Raw genomic sequence first — 21,647 nt, 5'->3', positions numbered from 1 at the left:
CCCAGTGTCCCTCACACTTTTAAAGCCCAACAAGCCACATCCAGATTGTCCCCTAATTAAGCTGCAAAGATTACCAAGGGACAACTATTCTGAAACCATGAGAAATTTTGCAATACACCCCAGCAATATCAGGAATTCTTTTCTTGATTTCCAATCTAAGCTCCTTGATTAATTTTGCCTCATAATCCTCCAAATCAGCAGATGTAATTAAGGTTAAACATTTGCATTCTGGTACTTAAAACCGATTTGGTTGTCCTGTGGTCACAGTTGAGTCAGGTTCTATAAACATGGCTCAGAAATGTTTTTCTCCAACATCCTTCTCTTGTTATCCCTTTGTCCTTTACCTAGGTTTAGAAGGCATCAACAAGTGACATTTCCAGCTTGGCCCACTGGAATCTCTTTGAGCATGCTGAAATAACCCGCCTTCTTACATCCTACCAATCCCCAAGGGACACAACCCCAATCTGAACCACCTAATAACTAACCCATGAAGCCCTGGATCCTGGGTTCAAAGCTCTTTAGTTCAGACCACACAATAGCTTACCAGATAAGGAATAGCCAGACCCTTAAAATTCTCTACTAAGAAGCCGAGCACTCGGTCTCGTGGCAGAGACTCCACCTCTGGGAGGTCTTCAGTGAATATCTGTTGAAACAAACCCGAGTGCAATGCCGCCAAGAGCACAGGCACACAGGTGGAAGACTTCGGGGCGGGGGGAGGGGAGAGGGAGTGCGAGGCCTCCATAGCCAGTTAGCGTGCGACAGACTGGGCCGCAGGTCTCCTGATCCCCGGGTAAGGCTCTTCCACTACACTGCACTGTCGTCTCATGTCTGAACACCAGAGAAACTGCACACATCCTTTCTCCCACTCCAGGGGTAGAATCAGGCTGACTGTGATGCCAGATAAATCCAAGGGCCTCTCATGACCTACCTTCAGGCCATCTTCAGGGAAGTCTCTCAGCACCCACACTGAGTAGGAAAAAATCAAATGCAGGTTTTCTGTGCCTAGAGGAAAAGTAAGACTTGTCTGCGGGTGAAGTCTCCATTGCCCACAGGTCTGGGAGGGCAGGTGCCCAGGTTGCCCCAGGATTTATTTTCTGGAGAAGATAACTCTGTCCAAGCAAGAGTCACTCAGGGCTGCTTGGTCTGGGCTGGCTACATACCAAGGGGCTGTCATGGTCCCACTGGCTAGGGGACTTTGACCCCAGCTGGTTGAAAAAGGAGGGCGGGCGCTGACCGGCCAGAATCAGAGATGGAGGGAGAGCAGGTCTGTCTGAACACAACCCTTTCCTGACTCCCCTTTCGGAAGCTGGACTTACCCAGATGTTGCAGATATTGCACCGTCCTCTCATGACCTTTCAGAGGGGAGTTTGCTTTCTTGGACTGGTCCACCAGCACCTGCAGAGCTGGCCACAAAGCCCAAGAACAAGGTTATGGGCCTCTTCCAGAAGGCTCACCTCCCCCCACCGATTCATTACCCCTCAGTTTCCCCTCCCCGCCGGTCACCTTTCTCATGGAGCCCCTTCTTCTCGTACAGGATTATCAGCTCACTGTACTTGTGAGCCTTCTTCAGCACGTGCTCACTCTCTTCGATGTGGCAGTGATTGTTCTCCAGGCGCAGCAAGGGGGCTACCAGGGCCACATTCGTCTGCAGAGGAAGCAGGACTTCAGCAGAAACTGCTTCCTGGGCAGCCCACCCCTGCCCCACCGAGGCCTGCTCCAGGCTAAAAGGCCAGGGATTTAGCAAAGGCAAGAGGCAGCAAACAATGCTTTTCTAGGTCTACAGGTAGTGGCTTTTATAGGATATATACTCTTTTACACATTTTAATGTTTTTTTTGCGGGGGGTGGGCAGTGGAAGAAGGGAGTAGTTCCTTAAGGAAGTAACTGTTCACATTGTATCACTAACCCCAATCTTACCAGAGAACACTAGCCCACTCCAAGACTCTGGATCAATACCTGACTTAAAACTCCTAATTCTAAGAAGCTCACAGGCATCAGGCAAAGACTAGGTCGTTCCCATCATCAAAGATTTCCTTGTTACTAACAGCAGGTACCCCAAAGTGGCACTTTTCCAGTTTCGGCAGCCTGGGGGGCTGGGGGTACCCGAACGCTCAGAGAACTCACATGGAGGTAGCACTTGAGCAGGGTGGTGTCAATGATTTGCAGCAGCTTCTTCTTGGACTTGATGGTGGGAGTGCCTTCCATGAGCGGGGAGGTGCTAGACTGGTGATCAGAGTCGTTCAGCTTCTTTACCAACTGGCTTCGTTTCTGCCAAGGCCAAAAATGTGGGATCAAGGCCAGGACTAAACCTTCCTTTGTCATTATCTACTGGGTAGTTCCAAATACCTCGAAATCAGCCCACACCTAGCCACACCCTGATCTCACATTAGCATATATTTTTTTTGAAAGTTTAAATATTTAATGGTCCTTTAAGACTGAAGTATATTTGTAATATATTGCTCAATTATACATTAATAATAATTGTTGCAATTCAACTCAGATGACACTTTTAAGAACAGAATCATTTGGTTGCAGGAAATTTTAAAAAATTAAAAGTGGCATTTCTGTTACAGAGACATGATAGAATGCTCAATGAAAGATCTTCAAGCACAAAATGTATTAATATTAGGATAAAATTCAGTGGAGGAAGTGAAATAAAAATTAAAATTCAAGGAGTAAAAGAAACAGTGGTACGTTTCTTTCTTTGAGAAAGAGCTTTTTAAAAATAATTGAAATCCATAGAGCATTTTTAATGTACCACATACAGTGCTAAGATTTTCCCGAAACAGACTTTCCTCATTTAACCCTCAACAGACTCGCTGTGATAGAATGCCATTTTTCTCATGGATCGAAACAGATGACTGCCAAATTGCCACGTGTACTAACAATTATTTACTGAGCATTTACTACACACCAGCACTATGTCAACCCCTTTATATATTATCCTATTTTAAATTTAAAACAACTGCAGGTAGTATTATCCCCATTTTATAAATGAGGAGTCCACAGCACAGATGTTATGAGATATCTCACAAGCGGCACAGGCATGTTTCAAATTAGGGTCTAATCCTAAGGCCTATGCTTTTATTTTTTTTATATCAAATGTTGTAAGTTATATACAGTAAAATGTACCCCTTTTAAATGCACTCTTAGATGCATTTTGACAGATATATACATGATTGTCACCACCACCTCAGTCAAGGAACAGATTTCTATCACCCCAGAGAGTGCCCTTCCCAAACAGTCCCACCACCCCCCACCCCTCTGACCCGATTTCTCTCACTAGAGTTTAGTTTTTACCTACTCTAGAACTATACACAGTGGAATCATCCACTTTGTGTTATTCTGTGTCTGGCAATGCCCGTTGTCTTATCCGCTTACACGAGGGAGGGAGGGGGGAACTGGAGAATATTATGCTAAGTGAAATAAGCCAGTTGGTGAAAGACAAATAGCACATAATCCTACCTGTAAGTGGAATCTATTCAACAAAATAAACTAACGAACAAAATAAACCACAGGCAAGGAAACATGGAGCAGACTGAAAGTGACCAGAGGGGATGGGGAAGGAGGGCAATGCTGGAAAGAAGCGGGAGGGACTAGACAAAACATGTATGAATGACCCATGGACATGGACAACAGAGTGGGAACTGACTGTGGGAGCGGGGGGTGGGGGTGGGATGCGTGGAGGAGTAAAAAGGGAGAAAAATGGAGACAAATGTAATAGAATAAACATGATTTTAAAATATATTTTAAAAAAAGAAAAAAAATTAAATCTAAATAGTTCCCCTAAAAAAAAAAGTTATAGAGAGATTATATATACTTATTTATTGACAAGGAAGGACTTTCTCAATAAATGGCTAAATATTTTTTAAAAATTAATTTGAGAGAGAGAGGAGAAACATCGCTTTGTTATCCTGCCTATTGATGCATTCTTGGTTGATTCTTGTATGTGCCCTGACCCGGGGATTGGTGTATCAGGATGATGCTATAACCAACTGAGCTACCTGGCCAGGCCCTGAATTTTTTTAAGTAAGCTGTATATTGAGGTAGTTTGATCTCCCTTTGTAATAAATAAACCAATAAATAAATAAATCCTAATTCACAAATACATGTATAAGTCTGGAAGGACGACACTAAAATATAGTTACTTTTCTCTGGGTTCTAGGTAGAGTTATAGGTGGCCTGTAGTTTTACATTATACTTTTCTGTATTTTCCAAGTTTTCTGCATAGGGCAGGTATTGTTTCCAAAATTATGTATGCCACAAAGAAGGTTGTTTTAAAAAACCTACTATTTCCTATCAACTAAAATATACTCTTTTTAGTTGCTAAACAACTTAGTGTAAATTTACCAGGAATCAAGTGTGTTTCCTGGTATCAGGATTTGGCAAAAGGCACCTCAATGGTACTAGCAAGCAGGGAGGAGCAGCAGAAAGACACTTCGCCCACCCAGACTTCCGCAGTGTTCATTTGTGGAACGTCTTTGGCATTACAGAGGGCCTTCAATTCCCTGCTGTAAAGAAGCAGGTACTGGCCTCCCAAGTACACTCTTTCATACCCCTCTCTGTTATACCCACCTGTGTCAGGTAGTCAATCAGAGCTAAGTGAGCTTTCTCCAATTCGGCCCCGGAGAGCACAGGCAAGGGGTTTGGATACTGCAGCTGCTTCCTATAGTCTGTGGGCAGCAGGTCTGGGTACAGGCCCATCACATGAGTAGGATCTATATGAAAGGTAAACACATGATTCCTCAGAAAGAAGCACAGCAATTTAAGGATTAATAGTGGGTTGGCCCAAAATTTTTCGTTTTTTCCCCGTAAGATGGCTCTAGTAAGTTGTCTTTAACGTCATTTGAAACAATTTTGTTAGATTGTATGGTGATAGCTGTCATATCAGCGTGCATTTTTAAAAAAGCTTATCAAAATTGGTGAATTTTTGTGTAGCCATTTTAATATTTAAGATGGAAGAAAATATGCAACATTTTTGGCATATTATGCTTTATTAATTCAAGAAAGGTAAAAATGCAACTGAAACACAGAAAAAGATTTGTGCTATGTATGGAAAAGGAGCTGTGACTGATTGAATGTGTCAAAAGTAGTTTGCAAAGTTTTGTGCTGGAGGTTTCTCGCTGGATGGTGGTCCACGGTTGGGTAGATGGACGAGTTGAAGTCGATAACGATCAAATCGAGACATTAATTGAGAACAATCAACAATACACTATGTTAATACTGGATTGCCTAAGAGGTCCATTTAGTTTTTTATATAAAATAAAAGACACATTTTTCATTTTCACCAATAATTTTACTGATTTGGATATTTTGAGTTATGTCATCTATCTCCCATGTGGTATAACATTGATTGTTCTCAGTTATTGTCTCAATTTGATCGCTGTCAACTTCCACTGGTCTACCTGACTGTGGAGCACTGTCCAGCAAGAAAACTTTATACCCAGTACAAAACTTTATAAACCACTTTTGACATGTTTGCTCAGTCACAGTACATACACTGCACAAATCTTTTTCGGCATTTCTGTTGTGTTTTTGCCTTTCTTGAAATAATAAAGCATTGCATGCTGAAAATGTTTTATTTTCTTCCATCTTCAATATTTAAAAAAATTCACCAATTTTAATGTTTTTAAAAAATGCACGTGGATATGACAGATGCCATCATGCAATCTAACAAAATTGTTTCAAATGAAGTTAAAGACAACTAAGTGTTATTAGAGCCATCTTATGGAAAAAAACGAATGAAATTTTTGGCCAACCCAATATATTGGTCTCATATGATTTGGTCAGGGTCAGCCTGCCATCATCAGTATAATGATCTCTGCAAGTATTAATAATACCCGCCACTGGACCAGAGGACCAGACCTTAGACCAAGGTTAGTCAACAGAAGTGCTGCCCAAGAGGCCCAGTCAATAGCCAGCTGCCTCATAGACAACACTGCCACCAACATACATCCTCCTGCCACTGGAAAGGATCCACTTGTGCTTTATCTTTCTTGCTAGACTGTTCTCTGAAAGCAGAATTCCTGTCTAATTAGTTCTGCTTGGGCCCAACAGAGTGTACCGAACTCTCTAGTATATATTAGTGGAGCTCAGTATATATTAGTGGAATGAATAAACTACAAGGTAGTAGCTTCATTAGTATTGAATTAAGTGTCGTTATATGGACAAAAGAATCAAATTACTACAGAAGTTCTATCTTATTCCAGTGTCTTTTCAAAGACCTGGTGGTACACTGAAAACAAATGCTTCAACTGAGTTCATACAGAGGAAGGACAGTAGATATTTATGGATTTTAGGTTGCCCAACTTCCATATTCCTTCTTAACAGCCAGTTCCTTCTTCCATGCCAGGTGTAGCCTTGGTGAGAGAATAGTTCTAGGCATCTACTTTTGCCTTCAGAAGCAGAGGAGGGCCACACACTCTTCCCTCCCTCCCTGGGTAGTTAGAGGGAGTGAGACTATGACCTAATCCTGGATAATCGGGTCCCCCTGATCTTGAGAAAGTGAGTCAAGGATGACAAGCAGTGAAGCACACACCAGCACATACCCCGTACTACATGCTCCTCTTGTAATGTGCACACTCATCCATCAAGAAGTGGGTGTGTCACTTGCCTTAAATCTGGAAGGACCCTTGTAGATCAATATAATATGGCAGAAGTGACAGTCATAGAGGGCAATAAGGCTTCCGCCTAAGCCTGTTGAATTGCTCACTCTGGGACGAGCCAGTCACTCTGCATGAGGACACTCAAGCAGTCCTGTAGGAAGGCCCACTCGGATAAGAACTGGGGCCTCTGGCCCACAGCCAGCACCAACTTGTCAGCTATGAGACCAAGCCACCTTAAGCACATCCTCTAACCCAGACTTCAGATGACAGTCACCCAGTTGACACAGAAATGCAAACACATGAGAGAACCCCGAGCAAGAACTACCCAGCTGAGCCCTTCCCAAATTCCTAACCAACAGACACCAAGAAAAGTAACAGATAAGTTGTTATTTTAAGCCACTAAGTTTGGGGGTGGTTTGTTACATGGCATTAGACAGTAATATAAGCTGGTAGGGGGCAATTTTTATTGAGGACACAACAACAAGGGAGGTGGTGGCAGCAACAGCGAAGGCAGCGGCTTGTCCTGGGGAGGCCTGCCCAGCCTGCCCGTGCCACAGACGGATTACTATTCGGCTTCCCGGCTCCTGCAGGGAGCTCCTCAGGAGTTCGCTTGGTTCCTGCCATTCCTGAGCCTGGTTCCCCATTAATCTTGTGGGCCTCTCTACTTGCCATTCCCTTTATAATCCAATAAACCATGCTTAATTTATCTAGATACTGTTTAATTTATCCAGATACTGCTTAAATTATCCAGAACTGGTCTCGATTGCTCACAACCAAGAACCTTAACTGATTCAGGGAGTTACCACAAATCGTTACCGGCCAAGGCTGAGGGAAGGTGGAAAAAGGCAACACAAAGGGGAGAAAAAAGGAGGTAATATTACACGGAGTCTAACCGAGTATATATAGATTGATCCTAACTAAGAAAAAATTTAAAGAATACAAAAATAAAGAGTTTAATAATAATAGCAGACACTTAATTGGCACTTAGTAAGTACCACAGACTGTCCTAAGCACTTTACATAATCTTCACAACAACACTGTATCATTATTTGACCCATTTTGCAAAGAAAACTGAAGGCCAGAGAGGTCCAGAAAACCCTGTCGGAGGTCAGGCAGCCTAACTCCAGCGCGTCTGCTTGTCACTACGATGCTCAGTGTTTTTAAGATACTGTTTTTAAGTGTTCTTAAGAAAAGGGGGGCTTCGCAGCACTGCCCCATGCTGGCTCTCAACAATGACCTACTGTTTAATTCTCCTAAGCTCAAGTCAGGGACTTTTGCCTAGAACAGCATGCAATAAATACTAGATTATCAAATACACATTTGTTAAACTGAATGACTTCTCTGTTATCCTTCTCTAATGGCAAGGGCAAATCATCCTGGAAAACTGGAAGTCTATGTATTTATGGGTGAGACCAGATTCATAATATTAGGACTATAAATATGTAACCACCATGATCACCCTCATACCTGTTAGGTATGAGGATCAATTTAGCTGAGAGTAAACTTCCCCCTTTCTCAGAAGTCTGGTGTCATTTCTCCTCGTCCTTTCCAGTTTCCTCTCCCTCCCTTAGTTCCTTGTCCCAAGGCTGCATCCACTTGTTACCTGTGCCAAGCTTAGCAAAGACCTGCATGGACTCATCGAAACGCTTCTGGCAGAAGAGGTTGAAGGCATACAAGTTCTTGATATGATGGATCTGTTGTTGCTTTTCGCTGTCGGAATCATCTTTCATTTCCTAGTAAGAGAATAGAATAGGTGAGAGCTCACTCATTCAACAAATATTTATTCAGTATATACTACTTATTAAACTATATCCTAGGAGGTACAAATGCCACAGTGTAGAGACTGCCACATGGTATCTGTCCTCTGACTACCCTTACAGTCTAACCATAAGACTGATAAGCAATTATGCAACTAAAATGCAACAAGGTTTCTACAAAATATACTCAACCAGTATTCCTAAAAACTACTTAAGTCATAAAATGAAATGAAAGACTAAGAAACTGTCACAGATCAGAGGATACTAAGCACACATGGCAACTGAATGCAATGTTATTTCTGGATTTAAACCTAGAACAGAAAAAAAGGAATATTAATAGAAAAACTGGGAAAATATGAAGTCTAAAATTTAATTTAAGCCGAGGCTGGTGTGGCTCAGTGGATTGAGCACCGGCCTGTGAACCAAAGGGTCACTGGTTCACTTCCCAGTCAGGGCACATCCAGGGTTGTGGGCCAGGTCCCCAGTAGGGGGCGCATGAGAGGCAACCATACACTGATGTTTCTCTCCTTCTCTTTTTCCCTCCCTTCCCCTGTCTAAAAATAAATAAGTAAAATTTTTAAAAATAATAAAAATAAAATAAAATTTTGTTTAAAAACAAAAGCAAAATAGGGTAGGCACCTGAGAGGGTATGCAACTTAGTCTGAGCAGTGGGTCTGAGAAGGATTCTCACAAGAATGTAAACAGAGGCATAAAGAATGAGCTGGACTTAGACAGGCAAGGCTAGCGGGTGACAGATGGTAGGGCAGTCACAGAGTGTGTGCCGAGCAGGGAACAGCATATGTGCAAGGCCCTAAAATACCAGAGAGGAACACAGCGTGCTCAAGGAATAAAAGGCATGTAACACAGCTGGCATAGTTGGCAAAGGTCCTGTTCACCGTTATTTATTATTTTTGTGTCTTCCTTCCAAACTCCTCCCCACCTTATCTCCCTTTTAAGCAATCTTTACTAAATTTAAATTCTTCCTTCAAAATGTCTTTCAATTTTTTCTCTTCCCTGCTCTCCTTTTCTATTGCCATCACCCTAGTCCAGATCATCATCAGCAGGTGGCAGCACCTGGTCTAAGCTCTCCTGCTTGGTGCTTGAAGGTTTTCAAAACCTGGCGCAGCTTCCTTACCTCACTTATTCCCAGACATCGAGGCCATACCCTCCATTCCAGTCCGGGTGGGCTCCAAACAGCCTGGAAATACTTGTTACCACTTCTTTAATTTCCTTCGGCTCTTCATGTTCCCTGTTTCCTGCTCCTGACCTTACCTATCCTTAAATGGTCCAACTTTAAGATGCCTTTTCTAGCCCTCAGAAAATCTGGCTCTTCTCTAACATTTTGCTCCATATTTTGTCAACACTGAAGTTTAGTATATTATTGCCCTCTGAAAGTTGCATATATATTCTTCGATTTATTTAAATAAATGGTTCCGCAATAAGATGTTAACGACCAACCTTGTAAGTACAAGCCTAGAAAAGAGAAGGAAAGAATGGGGACCCACTTCCATCCTCCCTAATAAGATGAAGCAGAAAAACTGCATCAGGAATATCACTGAAAAGATCTGAGACCTTCATGTGAAGAAAAATATTGATACTAAAGAAGCTCCATACCGCATGATACCCTTTTTTATTAAATTCAAAACTAAATACATATTCTAGCACACATGTAAATCTTTTGTTTAATCTTTTACATATATGTAAAAGTTTTTAAAGGCATGATAAGCACAAAATTTTGCATAACGGCTGTGTCTGGAGGGGAGGCAGAGGAATGGGAGGGGGAGAACATATAGATTATAAGTTCTTTTTCTCAGGTAGGAGGGTGGGTTCATGGGTATTCATTAATTTAAAAATAAAAATAAAATAATACAGGGCAATGCCCGAGTAGAAAATAACAGAATGGTAAGATGCTGAAATTAAATATCCCAAGAAAGAAATAATTTTTATGGGATATTAAACGTGTTCAATTATTAAGATTGGATTTTTGTTTCAAATCCAGAACTCATATATCTAAAATGATGTTGCTAGTCAAAAGTATTCACCATGTGACTATAAGCATATGAACACCAAAATTTGTGACTTCTGCTTTCCTTTCAGAAATAATTTACAAGATACTCTAGAAATTACGTTTTCCTACTACTGTCTTTATAAACATTTCTTCTCTTTTACCCAATTACCACCATCTGGTTTAATGACTAGGATAGGCTCAGAATGACCTCTGGTTGTTTCCTAAAATCAAGTCCACCCTCTACAGGTGACAAAAATCACCCCTGGTGGTGTTTAAAAGAACTAGACAAGCCTTGAAAGTCAGTGTCCAAGAAGGTGGCTGGCAGTGGGAGCATCGCTGGGACCAGAGCAGTCAGTACTTTGTGGTGAACATCATCCTACGCAAACATTCAAGGAAAGTGACCATCATAAACATAAAAGTGCAGCCCTGCTGAGTGCAGCAACTTGAGGTGGTAGCAGAGCACTCTTCCAAAGAGCAGTCCCCTGCAGAAAGGGACGCCGAGAGGCTCTCGAGTGGGTGCGTTCAACCACATGTAATCTGACATTTACAACTATTATTTTACTCCAATGTTTGCACCGTAATCTTTCAAAACCAGACCATATCTATGAAGTATTTTATTCTGTTCATTCTATGAGGTACTATGAGGTTATAGTCGACATCCATTCTACATTTGCAAACTCAAAAGAGTGAAATCACTTAAGGTTACACAGATACGCTGTGGCAGGCGTCAGGCCCTGAATTCCAAGCCCTCAGTCTTTCTGGCTCGGTGCTTTTCTACCCGTCAAAACCAAACATGAAAATCTAAACCCAAACTACCTATTTGGAGGACAATGAGAAAGGCAGACTCACACCCAAATCTTAGAAACAAAACTTACTGCAAGCTGCAAAGCCAATTCAAACTGTTTGTCCTGGAGCAGCTGTTGGATTTGGGTTGCCATGGGGACAGGAATGAGTCTCCAAACAAAGTGATTGCTGGCCACATAGATAATGTTTGATCTGGAGGCAGGAGTAAGAATATCAGCAAAAGCAAGGCTTTATGATGAATAGGTGACTTTCAAACATTGCAATATATTTCTTTCTACAGTAAAGAAAGAAATTCCTTACCCTCCTGAGGTGATGAAACGGGGCCTTTGCAATTCAATGCTCTGGACCAGAAGCCTCGGCTCAAGTGTCCGGATTTCCACGTATCGTGGCAACACTGCAATGATGTAGGGAGGCTGGTGCTCTGTGCAAAGGGAACATCTTGAGTTGTAGTTCTGACCTAAGGCTTTATGTTTGTGGACTGTCGGTTGCTCATTTCTAAGCTGCGTTTAAACAGGATCTCCCAAACGCCCACTGGTCAAATACCAAGCTAGGACCCTACAATGTGATATACAATGACAAAAAGATTGTTCGCCTGAGTGATGCTAAGAGAAATCTCTTGCACAGAAAGGATGCACCTAGTTTTGCTGAGTGACCTGATCCTACTCCTACCATTTCCTCCAAAGAACTGGGTGGAAGCTTCACCTGCTCCTTTCTCAGCAGTCACAAAGTGAGGCAAGAGGAGGGCAACTTCTTTTTTCCCTAAAATTATGCTAAAGAAAGAGTTCCACATTTCTGGCCAGTGTTGTTTCTGCTAGAGATTTTCCACAGGGAAGAAATGCAAAACTCCACTTGATGTTTAATGGTTCAGAGAAGGCAGCTGGGTTGTGTTCTCAGTGCAGCTACTTTCTACTACTCCTACGAGGTGTCTATAGTGTTAAATTCATGGAAACTGAAAGTGGGATGATTGCTGCAGGGCTAGGCAGAGGGGCAAATGTGTTGCTGCTTAACGAGTAGAGTGTCTCTCAGTTTTGCAAGATGAAAAAGTTCTAAAATCTGTTGCACAACAATGTGAATATATGTTAACATTACTGAACTATACACTTAAAAATGGATAAGAAGGAAGATTTTATGTTGTTTCTCAGTACAATTAAAAATAAAATTTAAAAGAATTAGTAAAAAATGAAGCTCTAGATAACATAACTGTCATATAGAAATTTAACCTCAAAGAATATACCATAGGCATGGAATCACGGAACAGGCTGAAAGTGACCAGAGGGGAGGGGAGAGGAGAGGAGGACAATGGTGGAAAGAAGGGGAAGGGACTAGACAAAGAACATGTATGAATGACCCATGGGCATGGACAACAGGGTGGGAACTGACTGTGGGAGTGGGGGTGGGATGGGCAGAGGAGGGCAAAGGGAGAAAAACTGGGACAACTGTAATAGAATACCAATAAAAAATGATTCAATAAAAAAAGAAAACTTGAAGGCCCTGGCTGGTGTGGCTCAGTGGGATGAGTGCAGGCCTGCAAACGAAAGGGTCACCAGTTTGATTCTCAGCCAGGGCATGTGCCTGAGTTGTGGGCCAGGTCCCCAGTTGGGGGTGCATGAGAGGCAACCACACATTGATGTTTCTCCCCTCTCTTTCTCCCTCCCTTCCTCTCTCTCTCCAAAAATAACTAACTAACTAAATAAATAAATCTTTTTAAAAAACTCCACAAAACTTGAAAAAGAATATATTCATAAGAATGGTTTCTTACTGTGCTAACTTGCTATGAATTAATTTTCCTCATTATCTATTTTCTGATAAAAACCTTTCATTTTATTTTTGAAATTCATTCTAAATGAATAGTACAATAAAAATGTAAGGTCAGAAGGGAACTCAGAATTGAGCAAACTGAAGCCTAAGTAATATTTCCAACAATTTGAATGCTATTGTTTCATCTTACCAAAAAACAAAATAAAAAAAATGTTGTTTTACATTGGATTTTAAATTTTCTTTTAATGCTGGCCTCATTTTAAAAAGCCTGTACAATTTTCCTTTCTGTTAATTTAATATATTTAATTTATAAATATGGAAAACTTCTGTCCTTTTTTAATCTTAAAAAAAGGCCTAATTTTATTTAAAAAGGTCATCTATAATAGAAACCCTGTTGGCTGTCATATCTGATTTGTTCAGCGCCCCCAACTCTTTGGCAGTGTTTCTCAAAAACAGTAAAGATGGTCTGGATCTCCTTGCATCTTCAGAACTTGGCGGAGTGGCCAGTACAGCAGGCATGTGATAACTGGCTGAAGTGACAGGGATTTGTCTATTCCACGAGCATTTACTAAAAGGCCATGTTTCGGGCACTACCCGAAGTGGATCCAGACCCGAGCCCAGAGCTCACAGAGCTCCCATGTGCGCAGAGGCTGACGACGCACTGCACGCAGTGGGACAGTGTGGGTGCCGTGGCAGAAACCTGAAAGTGCTGTGGAAGCAGCAAGGGGGAAGTGACTCATTCTGCCTGCAGCTCAGAGAAGACTTCACAGAGGAAGTGTCCCTGACTGGGGCCTCGTCACATGAGCAGGACACTGCCGGGTGAGAAGAAAGGAAAAGGCAAAAGCACAGACAATGGCCGTGAGTGGGAGTCCAAAATGACTGGAGCCTGGCTGAAGTAGTCAACATGAGAGCAGAAATATAGATAACGTTTAACATGGACAACATTCTAAGAAGCGTAGTCATCCTCCTGTCAGATGATGATCCTCCCACCCTACCTAGAAAGAGTGTCCTCTCCTTCAATACCTTAAGGCACAGAAACAGTTCTGAGAAACACCGTGGGAGGCCCTGGGAATTAACAAAGGTTTTAACACAGGAATTCTCATGCTGGCGAATGAGAAACACACCTCAAGCATATTACACTCATCTTCATCTAACCTACCAATATTCTTCTGAAAGGAAAACAAGGGGCCCTAGAACATCATGAAGCTTCTCGTGAAGCTCTCAGCCCCTCAAACTCATTAATGCACATTATCTTGGGCCTTATAAAATACTATCCTTTTGACTGATCTTCCTTCTGGTCTATTAATCTCTAACCACCATGAAAAAAAAACTACCTTAGAACCCAATGTTTGTATCTAAATATGCTATCCTTGAGGAATCTGCTGGCCTTTTCAACCTTCACAGGGGCCTCTAACAACTGGCCCTCGCCTTACTCCTGCATGACTCAGGCCGCCTGTTTTAGCCAGTTCGGTCTCTGCCATGCCTTCTCACAAGCCAGCATGTCTTCTACACATCCACTCATTCTTCAAAGGATTCTCTCTACCTAGAGTGAAAGGAAATTTCTCTGTAAGCCAGATCCTAAACTCCCTGCCTGGTCTAGTCTAATCTTACTGATGTAATGAAGCTACTTTCTGACTAATGGACAATGAACTTCCCCTTCCAGAACTGCTGAATCTCAATTTACCCAACTGAATACCTTAAGCAGTGCCTTAAGCAGTTTTCTTTCTTTATCCAAAATTTAATTTTTATCTCCAGATCTAGAGTCCTTAAAATCAGTATGCCCTGCTCCAAAACAGTAACTATTATTTAAATACTCATTCTTCCAACTGACAATACTTTGCAGAGAGCTCAGAGCCTGACGCAGGTGTAAGACAGAGGCCCCTGGTGCAGAGGCCAGCTAAATGTAGTCTGCACCTCTGAGCTACAGAAACAATGGCAATAATCACCAGATATAAAATACCTTCAATACTGAGTTATATGTATTATAGGAATAAATAAGGAAGTTCCATGAATATATGGCAGAAGACACAATAAAACCATTAAAAAGGAACTAAGAAGTAAACATAAGCAGTAGACAATTACTTCTAAAATGTGTAATTCTGTTTAGATTTCTCCCCCTCTCAGGGACAAAAAACTCAGCTTCTACAAAAAACATAATATCCCATTTTTAATAACCCTACAACAGTCATCTACTTATAAGAAGGGGAACTAAGAGTGAAAGCAACTGTAAGCCACAGTCTGCTAAAGCTATGAATGGGATTCCATCCTTCGAAGGTGGTGCCCAACCCCACCCCGAAGTGGGCAACGGCAACTACTGTTGGTCTCACCCATGGCCACTGGTATGTCTGTCCAGTTCAAGGCACATTTCTGTGTGCAGATCCCTTCCTCATTGAGCACCACGGTGAGATCATCCTGACCCACAGCCACTTTTCCATCTGCCAGAGGTGCGACTAACGGCTCCAGCTGTTTTCCTGTTGGGAAGAGCTCTTTGATAGACCCCTTTCCATCCACCTACAGGAAGACACAGAGTGAGTCACCCAGCATGCTCTGGCCGGAGGCATGAACACAGTCTGGAAAAATCAAGATACAACTCAGAATCTACAGAAGCCAATAACAGTCTTTGCATGGCATAAGGAAATAGATAACAAAAAGAATTTGTTATGAAAACTTTTGTCATCACTATATAGAATCAGCTCTCTTTTTCTCTAGCACAGAGATAAGCATCTAGCCTGGCAAATGCTTATCTCTGTGCTAGACAATGTCACATTGTCTAGCAAATAACAACGTCTAGAGCTGGCTGGAATGAAGAGCAACTGGAACTCATATACTGCCGGTAAGAATGCAAAATGGTACAGTTGTTTTGTTAGTTTCTTTTAAAGTTACATGTACATTTAAGATGTAACCTAGCAATCTCACTACTAGGCACTGCCCAAGAGAAATGAAAACTTAATTTCATTACATAAAAAAACCTACATGCAAATGTTTATAGCAGCTTTATCAGATGGCTAAAAATTGGAAAAAACTACCTTTCAACTGATGCATGAATAAACAAACTATAGCCCTTTCATACCATAGAATACTACTCAGCTGTAAAAAAGAATAAATTGACACACAACACAGATGGATGTCAAATGCATTATGCTAAGTGAAAGAAGCCAGAGTCAAAAGGCTACATACTATATGATTCCATTTATATAGCATTCTGACAAAAACAAAACTACAGGAGATGAAAAACAGATTAGAGGTTGGAGTATATGAAGAGGGGTTGACCTAAAAGGGGCAGCATGAGGGAATTTTGGGGGTGATGAAACTGTTTTAACTCTTGATTCTGGTGGTGGTTACGGAACTCTAGGCAATTTGTCAGAATTCAGAACTGTAAATAAAAAAAAAAGGAATTCTACTGTATGTAAATAGATGAATGACTTTTGGATATCCTGGTCCTATAGCAAGATTTCCCACCCTCAAATGACTCTACCCTGAAGAAGGTAATGGAAACATCCAAGATTGTTGGGTAATAAAAATACTCCAACTTTTGGCTGTCTCCCATCGCTCACAGACTTTTCTTAGCACTTATATGCCTAGATACTATTCAGACAATTGCACAACAGTGACTCCTTTATGAGTTTGTAGCAGTCATGCTGATAAAATTACGGTATTCCAACAATATAAATATGGAACAAATATACTAACTAGATAACCAATGAAGAGCTAACACAGTGCGGGGTAGGGAAGGAGGGAGATGGGAAGAAAGTCTGAATTATGAGAGGGGTATGAAACTAAGAAATTTGGAATATTCTATGAAATGAATGGTTTATCAAACTTGTTCTATAGTTGTATGCATATTGTGTGCATGTTGGAGAAAAAAGACCAATGTCATGGATATTTACTGCTTAGGTTAAAAGAAAAAGCAGGTTATAATATATAATACATATATGTATATAACATGGTATTTTTATAAATAGGGTGGAAGCCCATATACCAAAGGGTTAACAGTGATTATTTTTTGAGTGAGCGGATTATGGATGATTTGTACCTCTTTTATTTTCCTTATCTATATTTTCTTATTTTCTACAATAAACATATATGGCTTTTAAACTTTAGGGAAAATGGTGAAAATAATTTTTAAAACAAATATACTAAAAGATTTTTTGCGGGGGACAGAAATCTCAAAGTCTTTAAAATATTTAAGTGAATACTAAAATGAGCTTATAATTCCTGAGCGCCAAAGCCTGAAAACAGCAGTCCACGATAATGCTGTTGGACAGAGGCAGGCCGACTAACTATCTGTTCCAATAATTAGATACAGGATGTGGATAATTCATTATGCAGAGAACTGAGAGTTGACTCCCTGGCTTAAGATACACAGGTATCTTATCTGCAGCAGATGCTGAGAGCATGAAAAATAAGCAAACATATAAACACAAACCTGTATGCCAAAACTCTACTTAAGGCAGCCTCTTGACTTACACTTTAGAAGCACATAATCATCTCCCCCAAGACAAACTGATGGTATTTGCAAAATGATCATTGTTACCCTTATTAGGTAGTAGTCTCTCTTGAAACCCACACAGATAGAATTTTCACACCATGCCATGGACTTGGGCACATCTGGTACACTGAAGTCCCCCTGAAGAAAGAGAACAAGAGTTTAATTGTAAAGATGTTAAAAGAAAAAAGCCACAACATTCCTGTTATTCCATCCCTATTCTGCAAAATCACCCTCATTCTCATCTGAATTCAATTCTATAAACACAAGACCAGGAAAGCAGCCATAATAAAAATACAGCCAGACCTTGAATAACATCATTTCCTTCAACACTGTTTTGTTATAATGTTGACAAGATGCTGTAGGAATTTAACTACTGTTTTTATCAATTAGCCTATTTGGTTATATATCATTTTGCTTAAAGTTGTAGAACCTATCAATGACATTAAGTGAGGACTTAATGTAAGCCACCCAAGTACTGGACAAGGTGCATTGGGAAAAGGTGAGAACCCACTCTAAAATAAACCAATCTGTACAGACACTGTACAATTTCATTACTGCTGCCTCTGAAGACCACGAGACTTTGACCAATGGGTATGAATAGGCTCTCACGTGCATACGAGGCATTCGTAGCAGAGTACTGATCTGGAGAGAACTCCGACCCTGAGCTCCTGACCTTCACTACAACAAAACCATTCGTCTTTCAAGCTGTGAGTCAACCATAGCAGCACCTCCCACCGAACCCATGAACCAGGTAACAGTGGACTTTACCTGCAACTCATGAAATTCCTGCATTTCATGAAAGTCCAGGGAACAGTGGACTTTACCTGCAATTCATGAAATTCCCTGTCCTTCCAGAAATATAGCTGCAGCTTCTTTTTCACAGCTACACACATCCGTAACACCTCCTCACCAGTCTCCGTGTGCTGGGAAGATACACCCAGAACAAATGAGGATGAGCATGCAATGACTCTATAACTGAATGACAACTAGAATAGAGATTTTCTACACTAAAATGGCTATTAATCTGAAAATCCCTTGTAATGCTAACTCATGTTGCCAGACAAGCTGAGCTGAAGAACACCATCCTCTCATGTGCTCAGAAACAACAGGCTGAGGAGCACTTCCTCCCCGCGGCCTGCAGGTCAAAGGCCCTCGCGCCAGCAAATCTTGTGGGTATTCGTAATTCAGGGAGGAAAATCCCAGGGCAGGCCTTTGCCTATAATACATAACAGCTTCCTCCTTTTCTGTCTTAAGTGTTTCTTGCATGTTAAGTGGCTGTCAATACATGCTAGGTCAGAGATCAGCATGTGTCAGTGGCCACTTTGAATCCTTTAAAGGAGTCTTGGGAGAAAAAAAGTCTACGCATAAAACAGTGCAGTTTCAGTGCAGACCACAAATGTTAAAAAGTGATCAAAGTTGGAGGTAAGGCAGATTTTGAAGAATGTAGGGGTGAGGAACTGGCAAAAATACAGAGAAATGTCTTTCCTGAATAACAAAAACTCCGTAAAGACAAGGACCAGCATGATATGCTTAAAACAAGAGGCAATTTAATGTCTCATCTGTTATGTTCATGGTACTGTTATAGGTTTGATTCCCCAGTAATGATTTGTCCATGACAGGTGTTTTTATCCTTAGTGAGCTGCCCCTGCCATACAGACATCTGGGGCACACATACCAGGAACACAAATGTTTCAACCTCAGACTACATGCTAAGGGGGGAAGCTTCTCTAATATAATCCAAAATCAAATACTCTCCTTGAAGTCCCTGCTGGGTTTGAATATCAATGTTATTCTTCCCACTTAATGGTAGAAATAATATAGTTAAGACTCCACTTATTAAAGCACAAAGTTGAACTTCATTTTGCCTACACTTACCTGGAGGTCACATGTGAACAGTGATGCTCCCTTTGCCTTTGAAACTGTAGTGATTTGTTGAAATGTCAGTAGATCATGGACATAAATATTATTTTCTGTTTAGAAGGAGGTAAAACATCACAATAAATTATCACAATTCTCTAATATAGCCACCTTCAAGACAAAAAAAAAAAAAAATTACAGTAACTATAACAACCAGAAGAATAAAATAGCAAGATTGAAGATGCACCTTCAGTTTCACTAACAATGGTTTATTCTGGCCCATTACCAGAATTACACTACAAAACAGTTCAAAACAGTTCAGTCTTCTGAACTTGGATATTTTGTTCCTTTAAATTTGGGCTAGCTTGAATAAAAGAGCTCTCTCACTTCCAAAGCACTCTTAAAAAGTACTCTTTATACTCTTTCTTAAGTCTGGAAATCTGTGATGTAATATTTGTACAAGAAATGGTTTTTAAAGCTACTAACATTAGGAGACTCCAGTAAGAGAAAGGAAATCCCCTGTAGATTTTGTACAAACCCACAAGGGTTTCTTTGCTAGCAAAGCAAGAAAAGTAATTTCACTGGGGCCTCCTAGCTAACTTTTGTCATGAAGATTCAGTTACTTTAAATGTTCCTCTTTCAACTTAGAACCTACGTTTAAAATGATAGTACCACTCAGGCCCTGGGATGCGCAGCGGTGAGTGTGCAGCAGGTTTCTAGCTGTCTGCTTGTCAAGGGAAGTCCTCACTGGCCCTCTTCCAGGAAACTGCGGCTTTTCACACAAGGCCCTGAATAGCCTGGCCCTGAGCCGTCTCTCGCCTGTCTCTCGTCACTCTCCATCACATAACCTAAGTCTGGCCTGGGCCTTTGCTGAAGCTGTTCCCTCTGCCTACGACATTCTGCCTATTTCTTTCTTTCTGTCAAAATCCTAATCATCCACTACATAATGTCGTCCCTCCCATTACTATATCCCACAACACTTTTCATAACTTTCCACTGTACCTTACTTCACTGTATCACGATTACTGTATCTTGCCGTGCATAATGTGCTCCTGGGTATGATGCGCACCCACGTTTTTGATGTATGCTATGCAGAGGATTACATATTCATTATACCCATGTATAATGCACATCCTTATTTTTCCCTAAAAAAAGTGGGCAAAAAAGTGTGCCGTATACACAGCACTTTCTGTCATTTCAGTCTTCACAATCAGAACACAAGATAAAAACCATCTCATTCAACTTGGTTTTCAAAATGCCTACAGTAGGGCTCAATGAATATTTGCTTGATTAGTAAATGAATGAATGACTGAGTGAATAAATGAAGTGCCACTTCCTGGAGAACAGAGCTCAAGTTGATTGGGGATGCTGCTGCCTGAGTGACCTGTGTACCCTGCTATATCTGGTTTGGAACATGTCAGTTTCATTGTTGGTAATGACTATCAAATAAACCATGAAAGGATTAATTAGGTCATAGCTTTTATTTTTTTCACATATGAAATAGAATCATAACCCCTTTTCTTACCTAACAAGCTGACTAGAATCTTAAACTGGGAAACCACATGGATCTGAAAAATAGCAAATCATTACACTCAGTTAAACATACGTGACAAGGTTTAGCAAACATTCGCTTAACTACAGTACTAAAAAGAGACTAAAGGGCCTGTACCAATGACAGGGATCTGACTTATACTTATGAGCAATCACAATTTCTGCTTGTGAAAGGGTCTCGGGCAGGTGATGGATGGGCAGAGACCCCTGCATAAATGGGAGGACAGAGCAGAGGATTGAGAGTTAAACAATGTTACCGAAGTTCCAGTTCTGACAGGGTCTCCGAGCAGTCAAACATAAATGTAGCAACCCCCATCGCTGCCTACCTGCTGAATCTTTTTGGAGAAGTTCTTATTGGATTTTTCTAGTGTCACTTCAAACCTGTTGCAGCCTACGGAAGAGAAATAGTCACAGTTCCAAACACGGGATACATATAAAAATAACTACAGCAAAAAAAAAAATGCCATTCCGTACTGCTCTCCTACACGAATCTTTAAAAATTTCTAAAGGACTAGAAGTTAGAGATATTAAAAAGCCAGCTGTCTTTATGGCATATAGTAAGTTGCTTTCAACTCCGATTTTGAAACAGAGGGTTTCATGCACTTGGCATTAGCAGAGTATCACACCACAGAAGTTCACCGAAGCTGCAAGGTACTTGTGAGTTGGAAGATCTTATCATACCAAACAGTACCTTGGCAAAGTATTTCACAAAAAACGGGTGTAAAAGGTAATAGTCAAATGTAAGAGCCCAAGCAATGAAACCCAGCCCAAAGCATCCTCAGATCCAGACCCAGCTAAATCCCGGCAGCTACCTGATGTC

General features: G+C 41.1%; 1 protein-coding gene across 2 annotated transcripts in view; it reads right to left on the bottom strand.

The window, feature by feature from the left end:
- VPS39 (VPS39 subunit of HOPS complex) overlaps positions 1-21,647 on the bottom strand; it is a 40,862-nt gene that overhangs the window by 6,755 nt on the left and 12,460 nt on the right. For both annotated transcript variants that reach the window (XM_054565551.1, XM_054565552.1), the window contains 15 exons: positions 21,154-21,218; positions 20,802-20,844; positions 19,295-19,389; positions 18,244-18,342; positions 17,465-17,557; positions 15,258-15,441; positions 11,473-11,593; positions 11,244-11,364; positions 8,207-8,336; positions 4,574-4,716; positions 2,123-2,266; positions 1,504-1,645; positions 1,317-1,403; positions 929-1,002; positions 545-643 (listed from right to left, as the gene is read on the bottom strand). In XM_054565551.1, the coding sequence (XP_054421526.1) occupies positions 545-643; positions 929-1,002; positions 1,317-1,403; positions 1,504-1,645; positions 2,123-2,266; positions 4,574-4,716; positions 8,207-8,336; positions 11,244-11,364; positions 11,473-11,593; positions 15,258-15,441; positions 17,465-17,557; positions 18,244-18,342; positions 19,295-19,389; positions 20,802-20,844; positions 21,154-21,218 (1,640 nt within the window). The remainder of the gene's footprint in view (positions 1-544; positions 644-928; positions 1,003-1,316; positions 1,404-1,503; positions 1,646-2,122; positions 2,267-4,573; positions 4,717-8,206; positions 8,337-11,243; positions 11,365-11,472; positions 11,594-15,257; positions 15,442-17,464; positions 17,558-18,243; positions 18,343-19,294; positions 19,390-20,801; positions 20,845-21,153; positions 21,219-21,647) is intronic.

This window comes from Pteronotus mesoamericanus, unplaced genomic scaffold (assembly GCF_021234165.1).
Source record: "Pteronotus mesoamericanus isolate MK-2021 breed Mesoamerican mustached bat unplaced genomic scaffold, CSHL_Meso_final contig_164, whole genome shotgun sequence".
NCBI lineage: Eukaryota > Metazoa > Chordata > Mammalia > Chiroptera > Mormoopidae > Pteronotus > Pteronotus mesoamericanus.
This window is presented reverse-complemented; position numbering and strand designations above follow the sequence as displayed.